The following is a 26,217-nucleotide window of genomic DNA, read 5'->3' as shown; positions in this document are numbered from 1 at the left end:
ATGCCTGCGCACATCTTTCACACTCAATGTTCTCTCTCCTCTCGTCTCTGGGACCTGGCTTCATTCAGGGCGCTGCACGCAGAAGGCTCTGGTGGAAGGCTCCTTGGATCCTCAGCTGGTTTCTTGGTTCCTAAGTGATGACATGTGGCTTGGGATCTTGGTTCATCTCCTTTTATATTTTGTGAAAAATTGACTCAAGATACACTTTACCATAATCCTTTTTCTTCACTGACTGAGACAGTGGCTAGGTTGAGCCTTGTTTTGGGGAGGGACGCAATTCAAGCCATAACCTAGCCTTAAATCAACTCTGACACAAGCGACTGTGAGCCAGCTGATCTGAGGCTCAAAGCAGGTCTGAGCACTCGAGTATTTGCTGGGGAGAGTGAAGGTGATCAAAAACATTGTATCAGTTTGTGGTAAGTCTTTCACTTGTTCACTTGGGGGTTGTCATTTTTCAGATTGTTTCTTACCCACCTTTGTGTTTATCTGGTGATTACAGGGTTTAGTGCTGGGTGATGTTTACATTGTAACGCCTGAGAATTCAGGCGTCAATGGAGGGCTTTACTCTCCAAATGGACTTTAGACCTTAGACATTTTCTTGCCTTTTGAAAAACTATTCTAGCCCTGGAATAAATTAGATCCCTGAGGGAGCTTTACCACCACCAGTGTTCACCAGTAAACATGTTCATGGCCCCAGGTGCTAGCTACTGCATCGCATGTGTTGCTGCTGCTGTCAAGGCCGTTCTGACTCATGGGGCCCATGGTAGGCATCCGTACAGAAGAAGTGACTTTTAAAAGTTCTTGGTAAACTGGAAATCCAGAATCCAGAACGGATGATCCCTTCAGTACCAGTGGTGAGAGTGGCGATACCGGGAGGGTGGATGGAGGGTGGGGTGGAAAGGGGAAACCCATTACAAGGATCTACATATAACCTCCTCCCTGGGGGACGGACAGCAGAAAAGTGGCTGAAGGGAGACGTCAGACAGTGTAAGATATGACAAAAAATAATTTATAAATTATCAAAGGTTCATGAGGGAGGGGGAAAAATGAACTGATGCCAGGGGCTTAAGGGAGAGCAAATGTGTTGGGAATGATGAGGGCAATGAAGTACAAGTGTGCTTTACACAATTGATGTATATGAATTGTGATAAGAGTTGTATGAGCCCCTAATGAAATGATTTTTTTTTTTTAAAGTTCTTGGAAAATTTCCATTATCTTTTATTTATTTTTTCTTCCCATTATCTTTTCATTGTATTTTTCCATGAACTTTTTGAAGCCCCCTCATCTTTCCTGAGTAAATGAGTAAGGAAAAGTTACAATCCTGGCCCCACGCTGCTTGACTCCAGCCTTTGAGAGAGAGTGTCGGTGAACAAAGTGCATATAGTAGATGGTAAATGCTGGGGAGAAAAACAGGGCATTGGTATTCAAGGATGGTCCTGCAGCTTTAAGTGGGTGGTAAAGGAAGGTGAAACGGAGAAGGGAACATTTGAACAAAGCTGTTTAGGGGTGGTGGGGATACAGTAGAAGAGTGACAGCTTAAGACAGCTTTCAAAAGAGCCATCCTGGCTGCAATGCTGAGAAAGACTGGGTAGGGGAGAGTAGGGCCAAGTAGGGAGAGCAGTTAGGAAGTGTTAATCCTGGGGAATTGAGCTGGTGATTTGGGACTGGGGTGGTTAACAGAGGTGGTGGTCAGGATCTAGGTATATTCTGCAGGTAGGGAGGGGGGTTGGACTAGGGTGTAAGCACAAGATGGGGGGATGATGCCAAGGCTTTCTCGGCCTGTGAACTGGAGGGACGGAGTTGCCATCCACTATGATGGTGAAGACTAAGGGTGGTGAGGCATGTTGGTTCTCATTGCCATCGAGTGGATTCTGACTCAGCCGCCCTGTGGGTTAGAGTAGAACTGCCCTTGTGGGTTTCTGAGACGGAATCTCAAGAGAGTAGGCAGCTTCATCTTTCTCCTGAGCAGTGGATGATTGTGGTGGGCAAATCAGGAATTCAGTTTGTTACTTAAGTGTGGCTTGTCTATGAAATATTCAAATAGAGATGTCAGGTAAGCAATTAGGTTTGAGGGACACACAGTATTCAGTCTGGGGATATAAATGTGGGCATTTTCGGCCTGTAGGTGGTATTTAAAGCCCTGAGATTGAAGGAGATTCCTAAGGGAGTTCATTGCTGGTAAAGAGGGCCAAAAACTGAATCTTGGGGCACTTGGCTCCTAGCCTGGGAAGAGTAAGGCAGGCAGCAAAGATGGAGGAACACAGGTAGACTCAGACCAGCAGAGGCAAAAGTGCTAATGATTTTATATGTACTATTGACGTAGATCACATATGCCTACTTAATGGGCGTGGAAATGTACCACAGCAGTCATGGCTTGCTGTGAAACAGTTTAGTTACTACTGGGATAGCTAAGTCACTTTGTAGGTACATGATGTGCGTTATGGAGTAGGAAAATATGTTTTTCCTTATATGCTGAGAGACGATTTCACAAGTATATCACATATGGCTGTCTCAGTCCCCAAAGCCCGGTGGAAGTCGGACCACGTTTGTCTTTTGAAAACCAGCTTGGTTCCTTTGGTAGGAAATTTAACCTCATTCATACTTGGGCTCTCCCATCTTTCGTGTTACTTATTCCAGGGTTGGTGTCATAAGACTCGGGCTTTGCTTACTGTGGTTGTGGTGTTGTCTTTCCTTGCACTCCAGAACGCTCCTTCAGCAGAGCTGTAAAGGCTGGGTCTCTCATTGAGCTAGGCAGAGCCGGCGTGTGTATCACTGGGAGGAGGGGCATATGCGTGAACTTGAGGGTGTGCGAGAGTTATAGCCTCAAAAACCCCATATAGGGTTGCTATGAGTTGGAAAGGGCTCTATAGGGCTCAGGGTATGTGGATGGGAATGCAATGTGTATGTGTGGAGAGTTTATCCTGTTGCACAAAAGCTTCAGAAAGTTGTTACTGTGGGGATTATTCTGGCCACAGTGAGCTAGATGGATTTGAAAGGGAAGAAGCTTAGGAGGCTGTTACAGCTGTTCTGACCTGAACTGAGAGGGGGTTGGTGGCAGAGGGAATGGGGAAGAAAGGAACAGATGGGTTAGAACCCATCAGGAAGAATCTGTGAAGGAGGATGAGTTAGGGACTCTGGGTTTCTATGCTGGTTGTGAGGTTATGAATGGTCTCATTGCTGGAAATCGGAAGGTTGGGTGGGTGGGGGTTTGTGGTGAGGAGTGGGGGTGGTGGGGATGAGGGTGTTAAGGCAGGATTTGATCAGCGCTGAAATGGGATCTCATATGCAGTCGCAGGCTTGTCTTATTTATATTCAGGATCTTCTGTTTTCCCTGTTGGTAGCTCTGAGGACAGAACTGGAGGAACACACTGATGAGAGAAGAGGAAATGGCTGTGTGCGGTTTGCTTTGGTACATCGGTGGTACTTTCACTCTATTGACATAAATACTGCAGTTCATCTCTATCTTGTAATTTAACAGAATTCGAAAACTCAACATGCTTAAAATAGCCTTTTTAAAAAAAGTTAACTTTATCTATCTCCCCCTAAGATATTTGTTGAGTGCTTATAAATTGATGTATTACTGCGCTTGTTTTCGAATTATCTTCAGCAAAATTTTATTTGTGTAAATGATTTTGCTTGATAAAAATCTGCATTCCTTTGGATCACCTTTCTTCTGGAAAAGCCGCCTTCTTTTAAATGGCAACGGTTCATTTTGTTTCTCTTTCTGATAATGTACTTGGTGACATTATGTGGTCTTCAGGCAGAATGTGATACATAAATGACTTCATGGACACTCATCCAAGAAAGGCAGCTTACTGGCATTGATCTGAACCCAGGAGTGAGTGAGTGAGTGAGTGAGTGAATGAGTAAAGTGTCTATTCCTCTTAGTAGAAAGTTCTCAAATAACTGTTTGCCAAATTAGACGTGCAGGTTAAATTTACTTGGGTATCTGCGTCCACGTTTCCTTAAAATAATATGTGGTAAGAATTTTACTGTACTATGACACAGTAACTCTTGGAGCTGGTTGCTATTAAAAATAATTTCCTATCCTTTGTGGGATGTTTTGACCCCTGGGAGAAAAATTGTACTCAGTGTTAATTTAATCTTAATAATGCAAAATTACATCATTGAGCTGATGATTACTTGTATTTTTCCATTCCATTTACTGATTACCACAGGTATAAATGGTTCTCTCAGATAATCTTCTCCAATGCATTTTAGCCCTCCATTACTAACGCACAGTATTCTCACAAAACGTCTGTTCTCCACCGAGTGGATACTGTACAGCCTTGTCTAATAAAACTCTTGAACTTGGTTTTGCTCTTGCTTCATAACAGATTTTCTTTATATATATATGTATATATATGTGTATATACATATAAATCTTTTTATTGGGGGCTCGTACAACTCTTATCACAGTCCATACATCCATCCATTGTGTCATTCACATTTGTACGTATGTTGCCATCATTGTTTTCAAAGAATTTTCTTTCTACTTGAGCCCTTGGTGTCAGCTCCTCATGTTTTCTCCTTCCCTCCTCCTCTCTCATGAACCCTTGATAATTCATAAATTATGATTATTTTTTCATGTCTTGCACTGTCCGATGTCTCCCTTTACCCCCTTGTCTGTTGTCTATCACCCTGGGAGGGTGTTATAGGTAGGTCATTGTGATCGGTTCCCCCCTCCCCCCTTCCCCTTCCTCTTCCCCTCCTGGTATGGCTACTCTCAATATTGCTTCCAAGGAGTTTATCTGTCATGGATTTCCTGTGTTTCCAGCTCTTATCAACACAGATTTTCTTAAGGGGGCACTAGAGCGTGCCCCCTTAGACTAGTAGGCAAGCATATGTGGCATTCAAACTTACACACACAGTGATGGTTCTTCTTCTTTTAAATGGCAACGGTTCATTTTGTTTCTCTTTCTGCCAGACTGGGACATTTAGAGATATTATTCTGGTTTATTAATTCCATGATTACCATATATACTCGTGTATAAGCTGACTTTTTCAGCACATTTTAAATGCAGTTTTTGTGGTGAAATTAGGTGCCTCAGCTGATATTTGGGTTGGCTTATACTCGAGTATATACGGTAGCAAAGATTATGTAAGATATTACTCCCCCCACCCCCCTAATCATGATCCCAATTCTACCTTACAAATCTGGTTCGGCCAGAGCATGTACACTGGTACAGATAGGAACTGGAAACACAGGGAATCCAGGACAGATGATCCCTTCTAGACCAGGGGTGAGAGTGACGATATGGGAAAGGTGGAGGGAAGAGGTGGGGTAGAAAGGGGGAAAGCATTACAAGAATCTACATATAACCTCCTCCCTGGGGGACGGACAACAGAAACAGAAAAGTGGGGAAAGGGAGACGTCAGACAGTGTAAGATATGACAAAATAATAATTTATAAATTATCAAGGGTTCATGAGGGGTGGGGGCAGCGGGGAGGGAGGGGAAAAATGAGCTGATACCAAAGGCTCAAGTAGAAAGCAAATGTTTTGAGAATGATGAGGGTAACAAATGTACATTTGTGCTTGACATATAGTGGATGTATATATGGATTGTGATACGAGTTGTACGAGCCCCCAATAAAATGATTTTTAAAAATTATGTAAGATATTAAGCTATTTGGTTGCGTCTACAAGCAAATCAAAGTAAAGCTTGTCAAAGCCAGCATGGATTTTAGAAAGTGAATATTTTTAGTATTATTTAAAAAAAAATCATTTTATTGGGGACTCGTACAACTCATCACAATCCATACATCGATCCATTGTGTCAAGCACACTTGTACATTTGTTGCCTTCATCATTTTCAAAACATTTGCTTTCTACTTGAGCCCTTGGGAGCAGCTCCTCAGTTTATCCTCCTCCCTCCCTCCTCCTCGCTCCCTCCTCCTCCCTCCTTCCCCCTCCCTCCCTGCTCCTCCCTCCCTCACTAACCTTTGATAATTTGTAAGTTGTTGTTATTTTGTCCTATCTTACAAAAGTGAATACTTTAAATCTTGAAGCATTACCTATGACTTAAAGCAGCCTTATGTATAAGTTCATTATGACAATTTTCTTATTGTCATGATACATTTCTACTTGCTCATTTAAATTTCCAGTAGCTTGAGCAAGTCATAAATTTATGTTTCAGGAAGAAATTAAAGGCAGAAACTGCCTAATGAATATGAAAGTGACCATTAAATCTCAAGTGTTCATTTTGAGGGCTTGTGTATGATGTTTCCTTCCTTTCACACACTGCGTTGCTATCAGATCGTGGGCAACGAGCAAGTGCAAGACTACATTCTAAAGCCGAAGCAAAAAACCCCCAAACAACCACAACCACAGCCAAAAAAACCAAGCAAACCACCCAAGCAAAAGAAGTTTAGGTTACCTAGGTTAGAGGGGGAAAAAACAAAAATAGTTACTGGCGGAGAAAAATATCACAAAGCTAAATATAAGATTCATTTTTTGCTGCTTCTATTTATGTACTTGGATTATTTATACTCCTTTACCTCCTTAAGTAATTCAGGAAGGAATTATCTTAGCACTTCAAGTTAATATCAACAGTAATAGTAGTACATGTATACATTTAAACTTCTATTTAAAAAAGAAAAGTCCTTCCCATGTCTAATGTGACTGATAACCCAATCCGTTTACTAATTTTATTGCTGTTTTAACAATAAAATTCTTAGGATGACCCATTATTAAAAGAAATGCGTAGGATGAAAATGGGGATTTTTGGGTTGAAGTTGTAGGCTCCTAGTGAAATTCAGTTGTGGTACCTTTTCAGGCAGCCCATCCCCCTCCCATCCCCCTGCAGTAGCACCTGAGGAAGTGGGAGTCAGCGGAGCTAGTCAGCAGACTGAGCTCATCTTTGGTCTGATTTACAAACCATACTTTAATTCTAGCCATGTACAAGGTAGACATTAAAACTTCAGTAAGTGTGAGTTTAATTTTAGCTATTAAGTAGCTTTTCTTATAGTGGATTTTGTACACACTGAAAATAGGGCTAGGACTTGGTGAGCAGGGCAAGTGCACTTCTTGAAGGAAGGAGCTAGTTTTCCATGCCCCGACAGGCCACTGAGAGGGAGGGTGAAGCCTTGGTGATATGGTGCAGTGTTACTGTCTCTCTCCTGGTCAAAGGTAGGATGAGATGAATTAGAACTGAAAAGGGATTTAAAACATGGAGTATTTGACCTTTGTGAGCAATGTCTAATGGGAAGCTTTTAAATGAATCGTTAATGAATTTGCTGTATAAATTGCTTCAGTTATAAAACTTTCAATAGTACTCATTAAAGTGCTGAATAAATCCACTGCAGAGTCCTAGGGACCGGTATTTTGGACTGGAATTGGGCTGTGAATGTCCGGGGTTGCATCGGAGTGATTGCTGTTGTTGGGTCCCAGTGAGTCGGCTCTGACCCCAGCCTCACGATTGTCCCTCTGCCTGAGCCCGTGGCTGCAGCCCCGTGTCCGTCCATCTTGTTGAGGGCCTTCCTCTTTCCGGCTGCCCCTCCACTGCATCAAGCCTGATGCCCTTCTCCAGGGACTGCTCTCTCCTGACAATATGTACGTCCAGAGTACGTGAGATGAAGGGGTTAGTAGTTAACTTTATTTAGCCAAGTTCTGTCCATTTGATGCTTCCTCAAGTGCAGGTGACATACAGATTTTTTTTTTTTAAATGTTCTTGACTGAATTGCAGTTTAAAGATACAGAATATTAACTTCCTATTTTACAGTGTTTGGGGGCGAGGGACTTCAAAATTCCTTGGGAGACTTGAATTAAAATCATGGAGGTTTCCTTGGACGTCCAAGACCTGTTCATTCTTCGTCCTTGGGAAGACCACTCCCACCATTTCTGCTCCTGCGCTAATTCCGAGTGGTGGATACCTGTAATGTTCACACTGCTTTTGGTTGATAGACTTGACTTTGAATCACATGTTACAGTGTCAGACCTGGACAGTATAATAATCTGTTCATATCAGACTGCTTATAGATTTAAAGCATTTGTGTTATTCCCCTTCCCTTTACCAGTCCTCCAAGTACTGTTCCAAGCTGATGGTGGTATTTTATTTTCTAAATTAAAAAAAAATCATTTTAATGGGGGCTCTTAAACAGTTCTTATAACATTCCATACATCAGTTGTATCAAGCATATCTGTCCATATGTTGCCATCAGCATTTCCAAAACATTTCCTACTTGAACCCTTGTATAATAAGCTCCTCTTTTTTCCCCCCTCCATCCCCACCTCCCACCCTTGTGAGTCCTTGATCAATTATATACTGTTATTATTTCATATCTTACACTCTGTTGTCTCCCTTCACCCACATTTCTGTTGTTCATCCCCTTTGGGTTAGAGGTTCTGATAGGTTCCCCCTGCCCTCCTCCCTGACCATCCCCCTACTCTGATGACATCACTACTCCTATCCTGTTCCTTAGGGGTTATCTGTCCTGAATTCCATGTGTTGAGAGCACTTGCCTGTTCCATTGTTTGTTCTCCGGTCTAGCCAGGTTTGTAAGATCGAACTGGGTCATGCTAGTGGGGTGGTTGGGGAGAGGAAGCATTCAGGAACTAGAGGAATGATGTGTGATTTCTTGGTACTATGCTACACCTTGGTTGAATTGTCCCTTGTAACCCTTCTGTGGGGGGGATGCCCATTTGTCTGCAGATGGGCTTTGGGTCTCCACTCCAGCCCCCATCGTTCACATCGATATGATTGTTTTGGTTGTTTTGATACCTGATACCTGATCCTGTTGACATCTCCATGGTGGTATTCTAATGCGAATTAAGCATTTCCATTAGTAGTGTTCCTCCTTTCAAAATTTCTTTCCCTCTCAGGGCTGTCAGCACAGGCCTCCCTTTACTGCTTGCCTACCTCCTTTGCACTCGCCCCCAAGCACATTTTTATTATAACTCCAAGTCTAATATTTTCCGTGGAAACTAATACTCAGTGTCTCTATGGATATAAAAAAAATTAGGATAATCTCTGATGCATTTTCACATGTCTCTTCTGAGAAAGAGATGTTTTATAAGTTGACGGGCATGCCTATTTCTCTTCTGGGCATATTTCAGTGGTGGAATCTTGTGGTGATTGTTTTAATAACTGTGTCCTAATTGTTTATAGCTTCCCACCTGACATAACTGGCTTCAAGACGGGCACAATGTCCGAACGTGGAATGAAGTGGGCTTGTGAATACTGTACGTATGAAAACTGGCCATCTGCAATCAAGTGTACCATGTGTCGTGCCCAAAGACCTAGTGGAACAATTATTACCGAAGATCCCTTTAAAAGTGGTTCAAGTGATGTTGGTAGAGATTGGGATCCTTCTAGCACGGAGGGAGGAAGTAGTCCTCTGATATGCCCAGACTCTAGTGCAAGGCCAAGGGTTAAACCCTGCTACAGCGTGGAGAATGCAAACAAATGGTCGTGCCACATGTGCACGTACTTGAACTGGCCGAGAGCAATCAGATGCACCCAGTGCTTATCCCAGCGCCGGACCAGGAGCCCAACAGAATCCCCTCAGTCCTCAGGGTCTGGCTCGAGGCCAGTAGCTTTTTCTGTGGACCCTTGTGAGGAATACAATGACAGAAACAAATTGAACACAAGGACCCAGCATTGGACTTGTTCTGTTTGCACATACGAGAACTGGGCCAAGGCGAAAAAATGTGTTGTTTGTGATCACCCCAGACCTAATAACATCGAAGCAATAGAGTTGGCCGAGACGGATGAGGCGTCGTCAATAATCAACGAGCAGGACAGGGCGAGGTGGCGGGGAAGCTGCAGTAGCAGTAATAGCCAGAGGAGATCACCCCCCACCGTGAAACGGGACTCCGACATGAAAATGGATTTTCAGAGAATTGAATTGGCCGGTGCTGTTGGCAGCCAGGAGGAACTTGAAGTGGACTTCAAAAAGCTAAAGCAAATTAAAAACAGGATGAAAAAGACGGATTGGCTATTCCTCAATGCATGTGTGGGTAAGTTTCTGTTTTCTGCATTTCTTGAATGGGAGCGTGTTTTTAAAAAGCCAGTTAAAAAAGCTCTAAGCCAGATAAGTGTGACTTAGCACTGGCTGCAGGTGATTTTCTAGGCTTGCCTCCAGCACCCTTTGCTCCCCAGCAGGCTTGCAGGCAAGCAGGTCTGGTCATAGCTTTGCCTTCAGTTGCCTGCACTGAATGGCATGTGTGCTTCTCCCGTACTGGGGAAGACTTTTATGTTACAGCAGCTTTTTCATTTCTTATTTTTTACACACATCAGACATAGAACATACACCTGGAATTTAAAGCTGCTTCTCTGTTTACTGTAACAAGATGTGACGGCGGCACGCCAGCTGCCGCGCAGAATGTTTGTCAACAGTGTGGACATCTTGTGATGATGGAAGCTTTAGTCAGATGTTAAAAATATCACAAAAATGTGTGGCTCCGAGAAGTTGAACAAACAGAATCGTGACCTTGAGATTACTGGTGTTCATTTAACGTGAACATCAGGTAGAGTTAACATTTACAGACTTTATGGTGAAACCCATCTCCTGTAGACAGCTGGCTCCATCATTCAAAGCTGGACTTGTGCGTAGATGGTGTTTTCCTAAGGAACTACTGCTGACTGTTGGTCTCAGCTTCAAGTTAAGCCCAAGGAAGGGGCAGGGCTTGTACGATAAGAGCAGGGCTTGCTCCTTCAGGAGCCTGCTGCCAGGGATTGATGTGTGATATCAGTTGCAAAATCAGGGCTTCAAGGTTGTGTGTGTTTTCCCACAATTTGGAGGAGATATGAGGTATTTGAGTTTTAGTATTTCAATTATTTGGGCTTCACTTTTGTTTGGGACGATAGATAAGCCTTAAACATGTGTTGTGGTCTCTCCCCCGCCCCTCGCTAATTTACTTCCCTGGGTATAGGAAATATGGGAATGGGTAGTCTGAAATTCACAATCTGTAGCGGTGTGAACCTGCAGGTCCTAAGAGCAGATTTCAAGGGGTCTGCCTCATTTTGCCCTGGCTGAGAGTGCCCCAGCCACTGAGCCCTTCGGAACCCAGGGCCGTCCCTGCGTAGCCTGCCCCAGGGACTGTTTTCCTCCCACCTGAGGAGGGTGCTCTCCTCCCACTCACCTTGCCCCTTGCAAGCCCAGTGCTTCTTCCCCATTACTTGTGCGTTTCCCCCCCCCCTCTTTAAAAAACTAGGAAACACAAAGGGTTTTTTATCATTTTTTAAATTGAGGTCAAAGTCACAAAGTGTAAAATTGATTATTTTAAAGTGAACAACAACAAAAAAATCATGGGCAATTAGCTTATTCACGGTGTTGTGCAACCATTGTGTAGCCTCAAACATCCTCTCCCCCAGAAGAGATTCCGTATCCACTCAGCCCCTGTTCCTCTGGCAGTCCCAACTCCTGGCAGCGGCAGTGTGCCTCCTGTTGGTGTGGGTTTGCATATTCTGTATATTTCATGGAAATGGATTCATATGATATGTGCCCTTCTGGGTCTGGGTGGTCTTAGTTACTTGTGTGTTTCTTTGTGCATAAGGGCAGTACGGTAACGATATTTTTAGGGCAAGGTTATATGCTAGTGCAGAGTTTAATAGAAATGAATCGGACTTCATTGCAATAATTACTAACTACTTTTGGGAGGGTCCAAGAATCCTTTAGGAATTGGGTTAATCCTTACCACTCCCTACCCCTACCCCAGGTCAGTGAGTGAATCCAGGGTAAGAACTCCTGCTTTGAAAACACCAAAATGAGGCCAAGATCAGAGGTTTGCTCTTCTGGTCTGACTTGCCACTCTTCCCTCCCATCCTGGTGCCTCCACCGCCCTCGTTGTCTTCCTGTGCACCTACTGGTTTTGAATAGCCATGCTTGTGTCTTTTTAAAATTTTTAAGTCAATTTATAGGGGCTCATACAATTCATCACAACACATAGATCAATTGTGTAAAGCACACCTATACATTTGTTGCCCTCATCATTCCCAAAATTCGCTTTCCTCTTGGGTTCCCAGAATCAGCTCATTTTCCTTCCCCACCCCCCCATGAACCCTTAATAATTTATAAATTATTATTATATCTTATATTACACTGCTCGGCGTCTCCCTTCACCCACCCCTCTGTTGCCCGTCCCCCAGAGAGGAGGTTATATGTAGATCCCTGTGATCAATTTTCCCTTTCTCACCCCCCTTCCCTCCTGGTATCGCCACTGTCACCCCTGGTCCTGAGGGGTTCATCTGTCCTAGATTCCCTGCGTTTCCAATTCCCATCTGTACTGCTGTGCATCCTCTGGTCTAGCCAGGTCTGCAAGGCAGAATTGGGGTCATGGTAGTTGGTGGGAGGAAGCGTTTAAGAACTAGAGGAAGGTTGTGGGTTTCATTATTGCTATACTGAACTCTAAGTGACTCATCTCCCCACTACCCCTCTACAAGGTATGTCCAGTTGTCTACAGATGGGCATTGGGTCCCCATCACGTGCCACCCTCATTGATGAGGATATGAACCACCCCCCTTGGGTGTTTGAAGCCTGTCTTTTCTCATTCAGATAGCTGTGAGTTCATTGAAAGGTGGAGCAAACACTCCTAGCAGCAGGACCAGTATTGGATTTATTTAGTCTTGTTCAAAACCATTGCTTTGTCTTTAAATACCTGTTTTCACCCCATCGTTTTTCTGGGTTTGAGGGCTGAGAATTGATTGTGCTTGGTTCTCCGGCTGTGGATTCTGAGTTTCCTGTTGGCAAATACTCTTGACTGTTGGCACAGAAAATGGTTCTGAACAGATAAAAGGAGAGGTTATGGCTCTGTTTTTATTGGTGGCAATAACCCTTAGTAAATATCACTGAAATGTTAACAACTTAAAAACAGACAAATGTGTTTACATTGTATGGGGCTTCAGTAAAAAAGATGTCCACGGTAAGATGAACAGAACTCTGCATGTCCTGAAAGAAATCCAAACTTCCCCGTTTCTCCTGCCTGTGTTCCCGAGGCTTCACCACACCCCGTGTGTTTTGATTGGTTGGTGTCACACATTGAACAGGAAACCAAGTGTGCATACTTGGTGTACATTGTGCACGAAGAGACTCTTGAAATTGGAAAACAATTTCTCAAAGTCAGGGCAGTGTGGTGGCTGGTGAAATGGGATTGAGGAGAGGACAGTTGTTGAAGCCCAACCGAGCAGCAGCACTGAGCATGTGCTTTGTCAGGGACTGTTGGGTGTGAATTTCACTCATCGCCTGCTCCTGGGTGGTGATATTTTTCTCTTGGGGAGGGCAGTGCCAAACCTTGACTTTAGTAGAACTGGAATTGGGGGCGCAGGGGGAGCGGGAGAGGAAGGGACAGGACAGACAGTAGAGGCAGGAGGCATGGATTTAAACTTGGCAGTTGTCGCTGCAGTGTCTGTACCTGTGTCAGGTATCTTCAGGGGGGTCACATCAGTTCCCACTGCAGCCTGCCCTTCTCAGTGGGGGCATAATCTTGTGTCCCAAGGTTAGGGCAGCTGCCTCAAGAGAAGGGTTCTGGCTCTGCTATTGTATCGAATCTGTTGCCCTTTAAAAAGGATTCAAATTTGTAACCCAAATTAATCTCTTGAAAGAAAAAGGAGCCCTGAATTTAATCTCTCTTAGAGCTCTTATATCCCTGAACCCCCAGATGCCTACATTCAGCTGCTTATTCCACATCTCCCCTTTAATAGCTAGTAGGCATTTCTGTTTCAAAGGGAAACACTCAGCTGGTTTTGCCCTCAAATCTTGCTCTTTAGGCTCTCCCATCTCAGTTACCACCCTTTCTTCCTGTGCCAGATGCCTTGGTCGCCCTGCTTCTCGGTCTCTCTTAACCTTCTTGGCTGTTTGTGAGAAAATCTTTTGGCTGGGTCATCTGAGTGTCCCCAGAATCTGACGGTGTCTCCCAGTCTGGTATACCCTGTGCTCCCTTTTCATTCCCATCTGCTCTGTTTGCCACAACTCCTGTAGTGATGTCCTGCATCATGCAGAGTGAATGCCGGAGTCCCCAAAACACAACAAGGCCCTCTCTGTGCTCTGTGCCTCACCACCCCACCCTCACGAACTTTTGGAAACTCCTGTGTTTAACAAGTCCACGTTGAAGCTGGGTTTTCAGGTGAAACGTCCAGTTGTCCAGTCACAGTGGCACAAGCAACTTCCTTCTGTCAGAGCTGCTCTAGCCACCGCCCCACTGAGAACCACCACCTCCGCCTCGAGGTCCTTCTGGGTGAGGGAGGGGTTCTTCCGAGCACAGTCGGCCAGGCTTTCGGACTGTGATGTAGCTGCGAGAACTGTGAGAGACAGCAAATGCACGGAGGGTTTTCTTCCGAGTGTTCTGCAAAACATGAAATAACGTTTGATCTCTTACTTCACCTTTTGTCATAACATAATTATATTGAAGATCAATGGTTGAGGCGATTTTAAAAATAATTTAAAAAAAAGTTTTATGCCAATTATATTTGGGTCCCCTTGCCAGAAACCTGTATGTCATGTGATCTGTGCCCACTCAAGAGTGTCAAATATAACTGGAAATATCAGAATCTTGGATGGACTTAGCACATCAGAAAATATTTGTCCACTTTTACTAACATGGTATGCTCATTTGAACACATTTTAACAATGTTTAGGCTTATATTAAAAAATTATTCTAGCTGGTTTTGATACAGGTTTAAAACATTGTATCTATGGATAGACATTGTAATTTTGTCCACTGTGCTTATGGAAGTCGGCTGTTAGGGTTTCTGGGGTAAAGCCTCTGAGCAAATGGAAGTGGTGGTGTACAGTAAGCCAAGCAAATGTACATGAACTTGAAAGAAGAGACTGCCCTGTAGGTTAGTTTCTGAGAAATACTCTGAACTGGCATGATGCTAAGGTGGTGTGTGCACATGTCCCCCCCTCCGCCCAGTTACCACCTTGAAACAAGAAAGGACATCTCCGTCCTCTCAGTGGCAATTTACCCATTGATAAGACTTGCTGCCTTCTGGAGGGGAAACTGAATATACAAATAATTTTGGGGAAAAGCCCATAAAGCATAGACTCCTGTTCTCTACTCTTTAGCTTTAAAGTATTTATTTTCTCTTCTAAACAAACAAACAAACAAACAAACAAACAAAAAACAAAGCTCTTAGCCATGGAGTCAATTCTGACTCACAGTGACCCTGCAGTACAAAGCAGTCCTTTGGATTTCTGAGACTGTCTTTTTTCCCCTCTATTATTATTATTCATTTTATTGGGGGCTCATACATTCTTACCACCATCCATCCATCCATCCATCCATCCATCGTGTCACGCACATTTGTACATTTGTTGCCATTATCATTTTCAAAACATTTTCTTTCTACTTGAACCCTTGTATCAGCTCCTCATTTCCCTCCTTCCTCCCCCCACCCTCCCTCGTGATCCCTTGATAATTTATACATTTTTATTATTTTTTTGATGTCTTACACTGACTGATGTCTCCCTTCACCCACTTTTCTGTTGTCCATCCCCCTGGGAGGGGGGTTATAGGTAGATTATTGTGATCGGTTCCCCTTTTCTCCCCCCACCTTCCCCTTAACCTCCTGGTATCACTACTCTATTGTTAGTCCTGAGGAGTTATCTGTCCTGGACCTGTGTTTCCAGCTATTATCTGTACCTGTGTATATGCTCTGGTCTAGCCGGATTTGTAAGGTAAAATGGAAGTCATGATAGTGTGTGTGCAGGGGAAGGCATTAAAGAGCTAGAGGAAAGTTGTGTGTTTCATCGGTGCTTACACTGCAGCCTGACTGGCTCGTCTCTTTCTTGTGACCCTTCTGTAAGGGGATGTCCAGTTGTCTGCAGATGGGCTTTGGGTCTCCACTCCATTCCACTCCACTCCACTTTGGGTCTGCGCTCCCCTCATTCACAGTGATAAGATTTAAGGGAGGGGACAGCCTCATCTTTCTACTGGGAAGCCACTGGGGGGTTTGAATCACTGACCTTGCCTTAGCTCAGTGTGCAGCTCACTATGCTGCCAGGGATTCCCAGTTTTTCTGCTCTCAGGGAAAGTTTGTTGATTTAGTTGAAGGCACCAGGCTTTTAGGTCTTTTGAAAAACACAATATTAATGAAACAAGCATTTAATAATGCTACATTTGCAATTTTTGTTGCTCACTATTTGACCCTACCTCACCCCATTTCCTAATGTTCATGACTGATTTAAACAGCGAGACCAGAAGATCTCCATGCGCTGCCCCCCAGAAGTGCTGAGTAAGTCCCCTGAGAAGCGGAGTGAGTCCGTGGTAGCAGAATGGTCAGAAGTGGGAAAGGGAGGAGGCGGGAGCGAGTCGGCTTGCTCTGTTGGCTTGTGCGCCTTTTCGACTGGGTGTGACAGCTGTTTGGGCCATCTCTCTTCCAGTTTTCCTGTCTGCTGGAATGGCTCTGTGACCATTGCCACTTGTGTCTTGGTAGCCCAGAGGCACGCCTGCCTTCTGATAGTGGATGTTTAAGAGGTCATCTTCTGGGCACTTGGGGAAGCCAACAGGTCGCTATGTATATGAAATTGATTTTATATTCATGCCAGATTGATTGGTCTACTGAAAGATTGTCATCTTTTCTGAGTTAGAACCCCAAATACATTGCTTTACTCAGGAATTTAGACAGAGGCAGAGAAAAAAATCTATAGCCCAGTTATCAATCCTCACAATTTAAAACCCTCTGCCTGCCTCTTAATAGGGTATTCTAATAAAAGCATTCTTTCAATCTGGACTCTGTGCCTCCTCCTGTAAGGCGTCTACAGCACTGCATCCATAAAAGGCAAGCGCCTGGCCCCTGTGCCTGTGCTGCCTTGTATGTCCTTGGTGAGCTCCCTGGGACTGTGAGGGGGCTGCTGGTGCATGCTTCTGAAAAGGAGGCTCTCTTTACTCCCCAGCCAGGCTGAATTGGTTGGCATCGAGGGCAATAGAATGGATCTAACACTGACAGTTTTGGAGTTGCTTTTCTTAGGATTTTTAAGGATTTCCCCCAGATGTTTTTGGAACTTTGGATAGGAAATCACATTTTCTATCATGCTGTAACAGGGTCATGTGATAATTCCTAGCAGTATACAAGATTCTAACCAGCAATGAATATATCTGTGGGCACATTGGTGGCTAGAGGTGGCCAGGGCTGTGGGCTTGCCTGGTGCACTCTGGGACGCCTAAGACCTATGTGGTCCTCCTGCTGCCTCAGAGCATGGATGGTGCTGCAGAAGGACTATGTCAGCCATGTGTTTGAGACCCAGGGCTGGCTCTCAGAAGTGGAGGGGGTCACCAGCCTGCTGCTGCTAATCATTCTGTGACAGAGAGGAAGGGTGGGGGTGGAGAGGTGGGGGGAGAGAGAGAGAGAGAGACCCTGAGACAGATTGGAATATGTCTTACTGTTTTAGCAAAGGCTTTCATTTTTTTTTAGAGAAAAATCACTTTAAAAAATTTACACATATACATATATATCTTCTCAATATTAAATACCATAAGGCTAGATTCTAGGAAATTACCATTTACTTTTGCCATAAAATAACACACACAAAGTTTTATAACAGTAAACTGCACATGATTTGAAAAATAGAGCAACATGGAGGGTTCATAGAGAAGCGGAGCCGTTTCCTTGTCTTCTCTCCCTTTTATTTTGCAACATCTCAAATCCTGTAGGCAAGTTAATAAGTATAATACATGGAACACCAGATGCACTTGACCTGGATTTGCCACATTTGGGTACGTGTCCATGTGCTTGTGTGTGTGTCCCTAAGCACTAAATGTACAAAGCATCTCCCCTACGTAACCAAGCATAATTATTGATCGAATTTAATACCAAAGTCTATACTTCGTTTTCCAAGTGGTTTCTGTATTAGCTGTTGCCACCCCTCATTCAGTCAAGGGTTATAGGCTGCATTTCATGGTTTTCCTTTCTCTTCGTATCTAGAACGCTACTTGATGTTGGCATGGTTTCTGTTGTATTGCTCAGTCATTGGTGACATTGATTTTTTAAAAAGTTTTATTGGCACTAATTCACATATCACACAATTTAATAGTTTAGTGAGTCACATCAAGAAGAGTTGTACAGTTATTACCACAATCGATTTTAGAAACCACCCCCATGATTAAATCACTTTAAAAAATGAGTTGTGTAATTAATCAATTCTAGAGCATGCTCCCTCCCCCATCCCACATACTATATTGTTTGCTCCCCCACTCCCCCTCCCTGTCTCCCACCTCCCCACCTCTACCTCCCTATAAACCCTTGCATCAATTCTTAGCTCTATTCTTCTATTTCTCCTGTGCTTTGCAAACTGGAAAACCCAACAAACAGTAAAAAAAAAATTAAGTGGTAGAGATAAAACAATATTAATACAGAGATAAAATACAAATAGTGGGTAAGAAAGAAAAGGTCAACGTGAATATTTAAGAAGCCAGGGAAGGAATTTTTATCATGGAACAAGCAAGAAGTACTTGCTTTTAGAAGAATCTTGTGGGGATGTCAGGGGCCTAAACAGGCTAGACACTCTGCAGCTGGGTTTGGGGCCCCTCTGTCCTCCACAGCCTTCTACAAACCGGGTGTTGGCAAGCTAGGCTCTGAGCCTTTTCCCTTGGTCACATTTGAACTTTGTTATTGTCATCTTTGGGGACATTGATGTTTGTGGAGCAACTAGATCAGTTGTCTGGCAGAATGATCTTCAATTTGGATTTGTCTGTTTCCTCATGATTTAATTTAAGTGCTTGTGGGCAAGAGTGGGGATGGGGTATTTGCATAGGAGATATTATTTGCATAGCACCACTGATATATCTGAATAATGCCTGTATCTCATTGTTTCTTATTTCAGCAACTTTGAACAGACCCTACTGATGTTCTGTCTCAGTACTCAGACCTAAGGGTCTAGTGGTGAAGGCACAACGTGTTTGAGAAAAACTATGAGGAAAAGAATTAATTCACTACTTAGAGAAAACCTGTCTGATATTATGTACATTAACTTTTCAGTCTTTAAAAAATAATTTTTGCATAATTGAGATTATATTTACATATTCTCTCATCATTAGTCAGAGGGTTGTTTGAATTTTCGTTGCTTTGATATTGTTTAGTGGGGCTGTGTGAAATAAAATCTGTCCTTTTCACTTGACCTCCTCTGGTACGTGGAGGTGGGGTTCTTGTATCAAGTGATAAGGTAAGGGGCCTTTGTGCGTATGGCTGAATGACGACCAGCAAGGGCTTACCAGTTTTATTCCCCTTTATAGCAGAGAGAGGTCTCCTATAGCTGTGTCCACTGTTAGGGAGCATGTGAGCTCATTTCCCTAGTCAGTGCCTTTTCTTTCTGTGCGTTGTTGATTGGTATCTCTTATCCTGTTTGTGATTTTATTGAATTACATGAACTTGATGTAAATATAAATAATGTGACGTATGCCATATGAAATGTACTTGGTTATGCTGTTAAGATTTTATCTGTTACTTTAAACAGTCTTTTTAAATTGTTGTTTAAGGATTAAAATATTTTATTAAATATTCCTGGTTATGCATTGGGTTGCTAACGCAAGGTCAGCAGTTCGAAACCACCAGCTACTCTGAGGGAAAAAAGTGAGACTTTCTATTCCCTTAAAGGGTTACAGCCTCTGAAACCAACAGAGGCAGTTCTACCTTGTCTACCTTGCAGGGTTCTACCTAGTCCTGTAGGGTTGCTGTGAGTTGGAATGGACTGGATGGCAGTGAGGTTTTAATCATAGTAAGAGCTTTGGTGGCACTAAGGGGTAAATGTAGGATTGCTAACCACAAGGTCGGTAGTTCAAACCACCAACTATTCTGAGGGAGAAACCCTATAAGGGAGTCTCTGGGAGTCAGAATCAACCCAATGGTGGTGTTTTAAAAAATAATAATTTATTAAACCGTTTTATATGTTGCAATTTATTTTGAGGCTTTTAATTTTGATTTATCTGCTCCTGTAAAGATGTACAGTCATGGAAACCCTAAGAATTGTTCTAGTCTGTTTTATAGGGTTATTGTTAGTTGGGATTGACTTGATGGCAGTGGACTTGGTTAGTTTAGGGCTTATTATTATTAATTTTACTTAAATAATAAAGGTTTTATTGCATACTTAAAATTTGATCGGGCAAATGCCCTCCCTTTTGGCACCTCCCCCCCCAATTACTCTTTAAAATTGCCTTAGCATTTGCCTTTATTGCTTTGTTCAGTCAGCCATTCATTCATGAATGTAGATGGTCACTGGGTGTCTCGTGTCTTTCTAACTCTGTGGCAGAGATGACGGCTTCCTTATGGTCTAGTGGAGGAAGAGATAACTCAGCAGAGAGCGCAATGTAGTGAGGTAAGTTCAGTACAGAAATAAGGGAACACATAAGCATGAACTGATGTCTTTTAGAAATTTCTGGAAGATTTTTACATCCTAGTTGTGAAACCCTAGCCAGAAGAGATGGGAAAATGTTCATGTTAGGGAATTGTGTTTTTCAAGACCCCAGTCAGGTGAGTTTGGGATATCCAATGAACTGACAAAAGTTAGGGCATGAGTCCAGATGGAGACGTGAGAGACAGACTGACAAGAGGCTGGGTCTTCAAAGATTCCTGCTTAAGGAATCCAGCTCTCACCAAAAGGGCTGCATTAAACCTTTGAAAGAGGAGTGTCTTCATCAGACTGGCTGTTTAAGAAGGTCCTCTGGCATAGAGTGGAGACTGGGCTGGAAGAGGGCATCACTGGAGGCAGGTAGGCCCCTTGAGGGAACCCTAGCGAGGTGGGGTAGGGGCGGGAGGGGAACGTCTTGGACTAGGGGTAGAGGGAGGCGGTGGGGAGGGGGTGAGGGCCAGGGCTTTTTAGGGGAGATTTAAGAAGTTGAATTGTTAAAATTTGGTAGAATTGGCATTGAGACTGAGGGAAGAGGTCAAGAAAAAGACTAGGTCTTTGGTTTGGAGCTGCTTGGATAGCATCATCACTTTTCCGGACTTCGAGGAGAGACATGAGGACATCCTGTGGACTGTTGGCTGTGTGGGCCCGGGGCTGTTGGGGGGCTCTACCACTCAGCAGGCGCTTGTGTGCGGCTGGGAGTTTTTGCTCCAGTTGGTGTGTCTTCTCACAGCTCTAGGGACAGATTACAGAATACTTTGCCTGGACTTGATAGAGGTGTGTTTTTGAGTCGCTGGCTCTGTTTGCCCTCTAGGTTGTATTTTTGACCAGAAGAGTCATATAGATAGAATCTGAACATGTGTCAAGTTACATATGGCACGAGGATTTTTCCTTTAATATTTTCTGCCCCCTTCCCCTACTTTTAGTACATGTTCATGTACCTGCTAGTTTTTTTGTTTTCTCTTTCCTCCCCACTTAGAAAGAGGGTGGCTGTACTCTCTTCAGCTTCTCCAGGCCTAAAATACTAATAATCCTAAAAGCCCCAAGTTAAAAGGCCTTCAAATCAGCCTGAATCACTTGGCACTGAGGTCAGGAAATTGTGGGGCCTGTTTTGTCTCTGGTGAATGTGCTTTTGGCATGCGCTGCTTTGTGTGAGTTGTAAAAGGCACTTAGAAGGGTCTTTGGAATGCTGGAGTTTTAAGAGCCTTTATCTTCCTTGGTTGAAGCTTTGAGTGACCTTTATCATATCAATTCAAGTTCATCTCCTCTAGCACAGTAACATTGGCCTTCATCCCTGATCACGTGCCTGAGAGGTATGTGTGTGGCGTGTTCTCTTGAGGTCCTTCCAGCACACGGTCACAGTCGGGTGGCGGCCTGGCCAGCCCTGTCCTCATAAGGGGTCTGCCGGTCACGGGCTTCTTCCTGACTTGAAGGATTTCTGGATTGTCACAACATTGCTAGCATTGTGATGCAAAATTTAAGGACGGGCTTAGAAATGACAACTGTAACGGGCAGTGTTGGGCACGGTTAATAACAGGATGTTGGAAAGGCCTTCACTAGAGGCCATGTGACTTCTTTCCTTCTGTGACTCCTGTTTCTCCAAACCCAGATATGTTAGTACCGCCCAGAACGCAGACTCTGCCCTCAGATCGATTCTGACGCAGACAGAAAGTGAGATTCATTGAACGAATTGAAGCTTTCCGCGATGTCGTTTCGAGTAAAATGATTTTCAGCTCTCTGAATCGAAGACGACCTTTGTGGTGCTTTCTGGGGCACGGTCCTGGGAGTCCACTGGGCTGAGTGTGGCCTGTTGCCCTGGTTCTGTGGGAAGATTCTGCTTGGAGTGATTTGTGGGGTCTGCTCAGACCATTTTTGCGATGGCTCGGTTCTTGTGTCTACTGGAAGGTGTACTTAAAAATACCGAGGTAATTTTCTTGAAAATGCAGTGCATACTTGTGAATATCAGAGCCTGCTCTGTGTTTCAGTTATAGTGGTGTGATTACTAATATAAAGAAAAAGTCTTAGAGGGTGGTAGACTACTGTGCAAGACCAGTCAAGTGAGTTCAGCTGGGGCAGAAGAGAGTTCTGGCCTCTTAACAAGCCACCCTGCCATTTTCTACTGACTACGATGAGGCCGTTCTCGACATTGCCACTGAAAGCTAACTTTTCTCTTTAAGGGCTCCTGAAATTGTGCCAGCTGCCTCCAAGTCCACCCTGACCCCACAGCATAAACCATGCTGTGCTGTCACAGCTTCCATAGAACTCCAGGGTAGTGTGGAGCTGGCCCAGGTGGGCTCAGGTAAGTCCTGGCTTTTGTTTGTTTGTTTTTTAAACACCATTTGGCATTCTTTTCAAAGTTAGTTCCCATTATGATATTTTGTCATAAAGGAGAATAAGGCAAAACTTTGAAAACTGTGCCATGTATGGGGGACAAAAATAAGCTTCTTTTGTCGACCTCTCTGAGCCAGCTCCATATTCTAACCAGCGGAGTTCCATCGCAGCTGTGTGAAGTCCCCAGGGAGGCGTGACCCGCGGCTTCAGAATGTGCCGTGGTCAGCCCTGCGAGCTGAGCCCCAGCCCTTCCACCCAACTTGTAATGTCGTTGTTTTCATGTACTCTTGGCTGAAATCCTCTTTCATGTTTTTTAAAGAGCCCATAAACCCCTTACTTACATTATATAGTACAAGTTAGCTAATTGTGCATTGCCCTCACTTGACTTCGAATAGGTGCTGTTGCTGTAGAGCATTTGTAGGTGAGAGGAGTCTTCTCGAAGTGCCTTCATGCACTTCATTCATTGGCCACCATAGCACCGAAAGGATGGGGCAGACTAGTGTGTGATTCCTGTAGGGACAGGTGCTTCTGCTGTTTTCCAAGGCACTGTGAGGAGGGCAGCAAGCTAGACTCCTAATCTCTAGTGGTCAGCTGCACCATCTCGGGTCTGCTCCGTCTTTGCCCCTTCAAGTGGGATTTACCACAGACCGGTCAGTCTGCCACTCCCTCTTGCTTTCCTGTCTTCCCTCCTGTCAAATGGGGTCCAAGCCTCATGCGTTGCGAGGAGCACAAAGGCACTGGGCAGATGATGGTTTCGGGAATATCCTGACCCTCCCCACCCCCAGCAGAAAATGTAAAATGATCTGAGTACCAGCCCACTCTTACTAAAGCCATCTTGACAATGGGAGCCCATCTGTGGAAGGTCTGCCCACTTTGATCACTAGCTCTTTGAGCTCTGTGTAACTCAGGTTAGCTCAATGACCTGCTCATGAGATTTGATTTGTAATAAATGTGCTCATCATAGAGATGGGGACTTGGCGGTCACTTAAATGATGAGCTCTTAATTGTGATGAGTGAAGAGGATAAAATTCTTATTCTTAAAGCTTTATACAGTGAGAGTTCCGTGTTCACCATTGTTCTATGTCCACACTGAAACGCGTGTCTCACTTTCTGGGAGGTTCGGAGAATTGGAGCAGTCCCCGCTCAGGAGTCTCTCCTGTTCACGCTTGTTTTTCTGCCCTCCCGGTCTGCTGCTTGGTGGCGTAGTGGTTTAGAGTTGGGCTGGGGTCCGCAAGGCCAGTAGCTGCTTCACAGGAGTAAGGGCTTTCTACTCCCTGAAAGAGTTAGAGACTGGGAAGCTCCCAAGGGTCAGTGCTAGCTTGTCTACAGGGTTCCTATGAGCCAGTGTCGAAGGGACGACAGTGAGTGTGATGGATGTGGGGTTTTGTTTTGGTGCTCTGGTGGACTTTGCTGGGCAGCGCAGAGCTGGGAGATGTGGGCAGTGTTCCTGACTTATTTGTACCTTATGGCTCCACTGAGATATAGTTTACATTGTCTGCCATTGGTCCACGTACAGTTCTGTTTTAGTTTTTGAAAGCACTGAGTTTGGAGGCAGAAGACGTGCCGTGAATTAGAATTCCAAGCAGTGTGGTGACTGTCGAGCTATTTGGTCTGTGCCCCTCCCAGTTTGTCCGAACTAATTAAAGAAATCCCTCAGAAACAGTGGAGAGGAAATGAATTCTTAGTCAAGGCTTTCTAACCCCACTTGGACACAGCCATCGGGAGGGGATCGAACGCCTCTCCTCAGCCAGAAGAAGGGACTTGTGTGGTGTCAATCTGGAGATGATGTCATCTCTATCTTTGGGACATAAAAATCGGTTCATCTTGCATGAGACACACACACACACACACACACACACACACACACACGGGCACACACACGGGCACACACTCATGGGTGGACCTAGTGGCAGACTGTGGGCTCTGTCTCTTCAGATGCTCTGACCCTCGGATGCTTCTCATGTGGCGGGAGGGAGGGAATGGGAAGCTACTAACAGTGAGTCCAACAGTGAACAAAACGTTCTAAAATGGATTGTGGTGGTGACTGCAAAGTTCTTTTGAATATATTTCAAACCATTGAATTGTATGATATGTCAGTAAAATTGTTAAAGAAAATTTGTACACAGCCCCCAGTTGGCGAACAAATTCTTTTTTTTTCCTTTTAGATTTTATTTTTTTTAATTTAAATTTTTCCAGTTTCATTCACCAATAATTTACTTATTATATTATTCAATAGTTAAACCATTGGGTGATATCACTGAGGATTGTACAATCGCCCCCACATCAATTTTAGAGCATTTCCCTCTCCCATGGTCAACTAAACCTCTAAGATGATTCATGCAATCACTAGCTGTTCTAGTGCTCTCCCCTCCCGTCTTCATTCGTTACTCCCGAAGTCCCCGTACCCTCCCTGTCTTCCACCCCCACCCCTCCCACCCCTGTATTCCCTAAATCCCCTTGTATCCGTTATTACCATTATGCCTCCACTCCTCCTGTGCTTCACAGCTGGGAGACCAAACAGAAAACAATAAAAACCAGATTGCACTAAGATGGTAAAGGTGAAAACATAATAGTATACAGACAAAAAGACAAGTCTTTGCATAAGAAGGCAAAGAGGACTCCCTCCCCCAAACAATAATAAAAAAGCCAGAGTCTGTCATGGGTCTAGTAAGAAATACTTGCACCAGAACAGATTCAGGTCGCGTCTGTAGTAGGGTGGTGGTCAGCTGTCAGGTGTCAGTTTGGATCCGGCATCATCAAGATTACAATGGTCCCTGATAGCGAGGCTGGTCGCGACGTCCCTGAGGCTAGAGTGGATCTGCCCGCGGCTCAGTCTGGCCACATGCTCTGCAGATGGTGTCCCTCAAAGCCCTTCACACTGGGTGCTCTGGTGCTTTTCTCCTCACCATATTCGAGTTTTGTGATGGCATCATTGGACCACACAGGCTGGGGTGCTTCTTCCATGTGGACTTAGTTGACTCCTCGCTTAGATGGCTGCTTGTTTGAATACAAGCCTTTAAGACCCCAGACACTGTTCCGATGGACGGCCAGGCACCAGCGGCAGCACCCTTGTCTTCAGTGACCACTTCATGAAGGTGAGTATGGAGCAGGGCTGTGATGTAAGAACTAATTGTTCTTAAGTTGGAGCTGGGATTTAGTGTGAGCCCCAAACCCATTCCTGGATTTATGCCCCCCACCCCCCCAATTTGCTGTAACTTGGGAGCCAATACATATGTCATATCCTTCCATAATTCAAACACGTGAAACATAATTGTGAAAAAATTCCATTTCTAACTCCGCCTTCAAGCCCAGAAGTAGCATAGTTAGACAAATATGTATGGGTAGTGTCTTAATACAGACATTGTACTTAATATAATAGCCTTTTTCTGAGGTGGATTGTGGCTGTAGGGCTGTTAGCATTGGGGACCCAGGCTGCCTACAGTTTACACACTAAAGCCGAAGACGGGGAGGTATATGCAGCCTTGCACTGATGGGAAGCGGCGACCAACCACCACTGGAACGAGTGAGAAGAAGCTTGCAGGGGGCGGTTGGGGCGCTGCGCAGGCTGATGGAGGAGCCCTTGCCTTGTTCAGACTGTCCCCCGCCGC

At 44.3% G+C, this 26,217-nt stretch overlaps 1 protein-coding gene across 2 annotated transcripts in view; it reads left to right on the top strand.

Moving 5' to 3' along the window:
• ZRANB1 (zinc finger RANBP2-type containing 1) overlaps positions 1 to 26,217 on the top strand; it is a 51,775-nt gene that overhangs the window by 9,177 nt on the left and 16,381 nt on the right. The window contains exons 1-2 of one of the 2 annotated variants that reach the window (XM_045291235.1): positions 9,875 to 9,959; positions 22,456 to 22,577. In XM_045291235.1, the coding sequence (XP_045147170.1) occupies positions 9,952 to 9,959; positions 22,456 to 22,577 (130 nt within the window). In that variant the 5' untranslated portion in view covers positions 9,875 to 9,951. Of the gene's footprint in view, positions 1 to 9,108; positions 9,960 to 22,455; positions 22,578 to 26,217 lie in introns of those variants that run through there. The other variant, XM_004700880.2, reaches the window with a different exon arrangement.

The sequence above is a fragment of the Echinops telfairi genome, unplaced genomic scaffold, assembly GCF_000313985.2.
Source record: "Echinops telfairi isolate 266 unplaced genomic scaffold, ASM31398v2 ScPeMD7_70;HRSCAF=299, whole genome shotgun sequence".
NCBI classification, from domain to species: domain Eukaryota; kingdom Metazoa; phylum Chordata; class Mammalia; order Afrosoricida; family Tenrecidae; genus Echinops; species Echinops telfairi.
The sequence above is the reverse complement of the archived record's forward strand: the minus strand, read 5'-3'. Positions and strand labels throughout refer to the sequence as shown.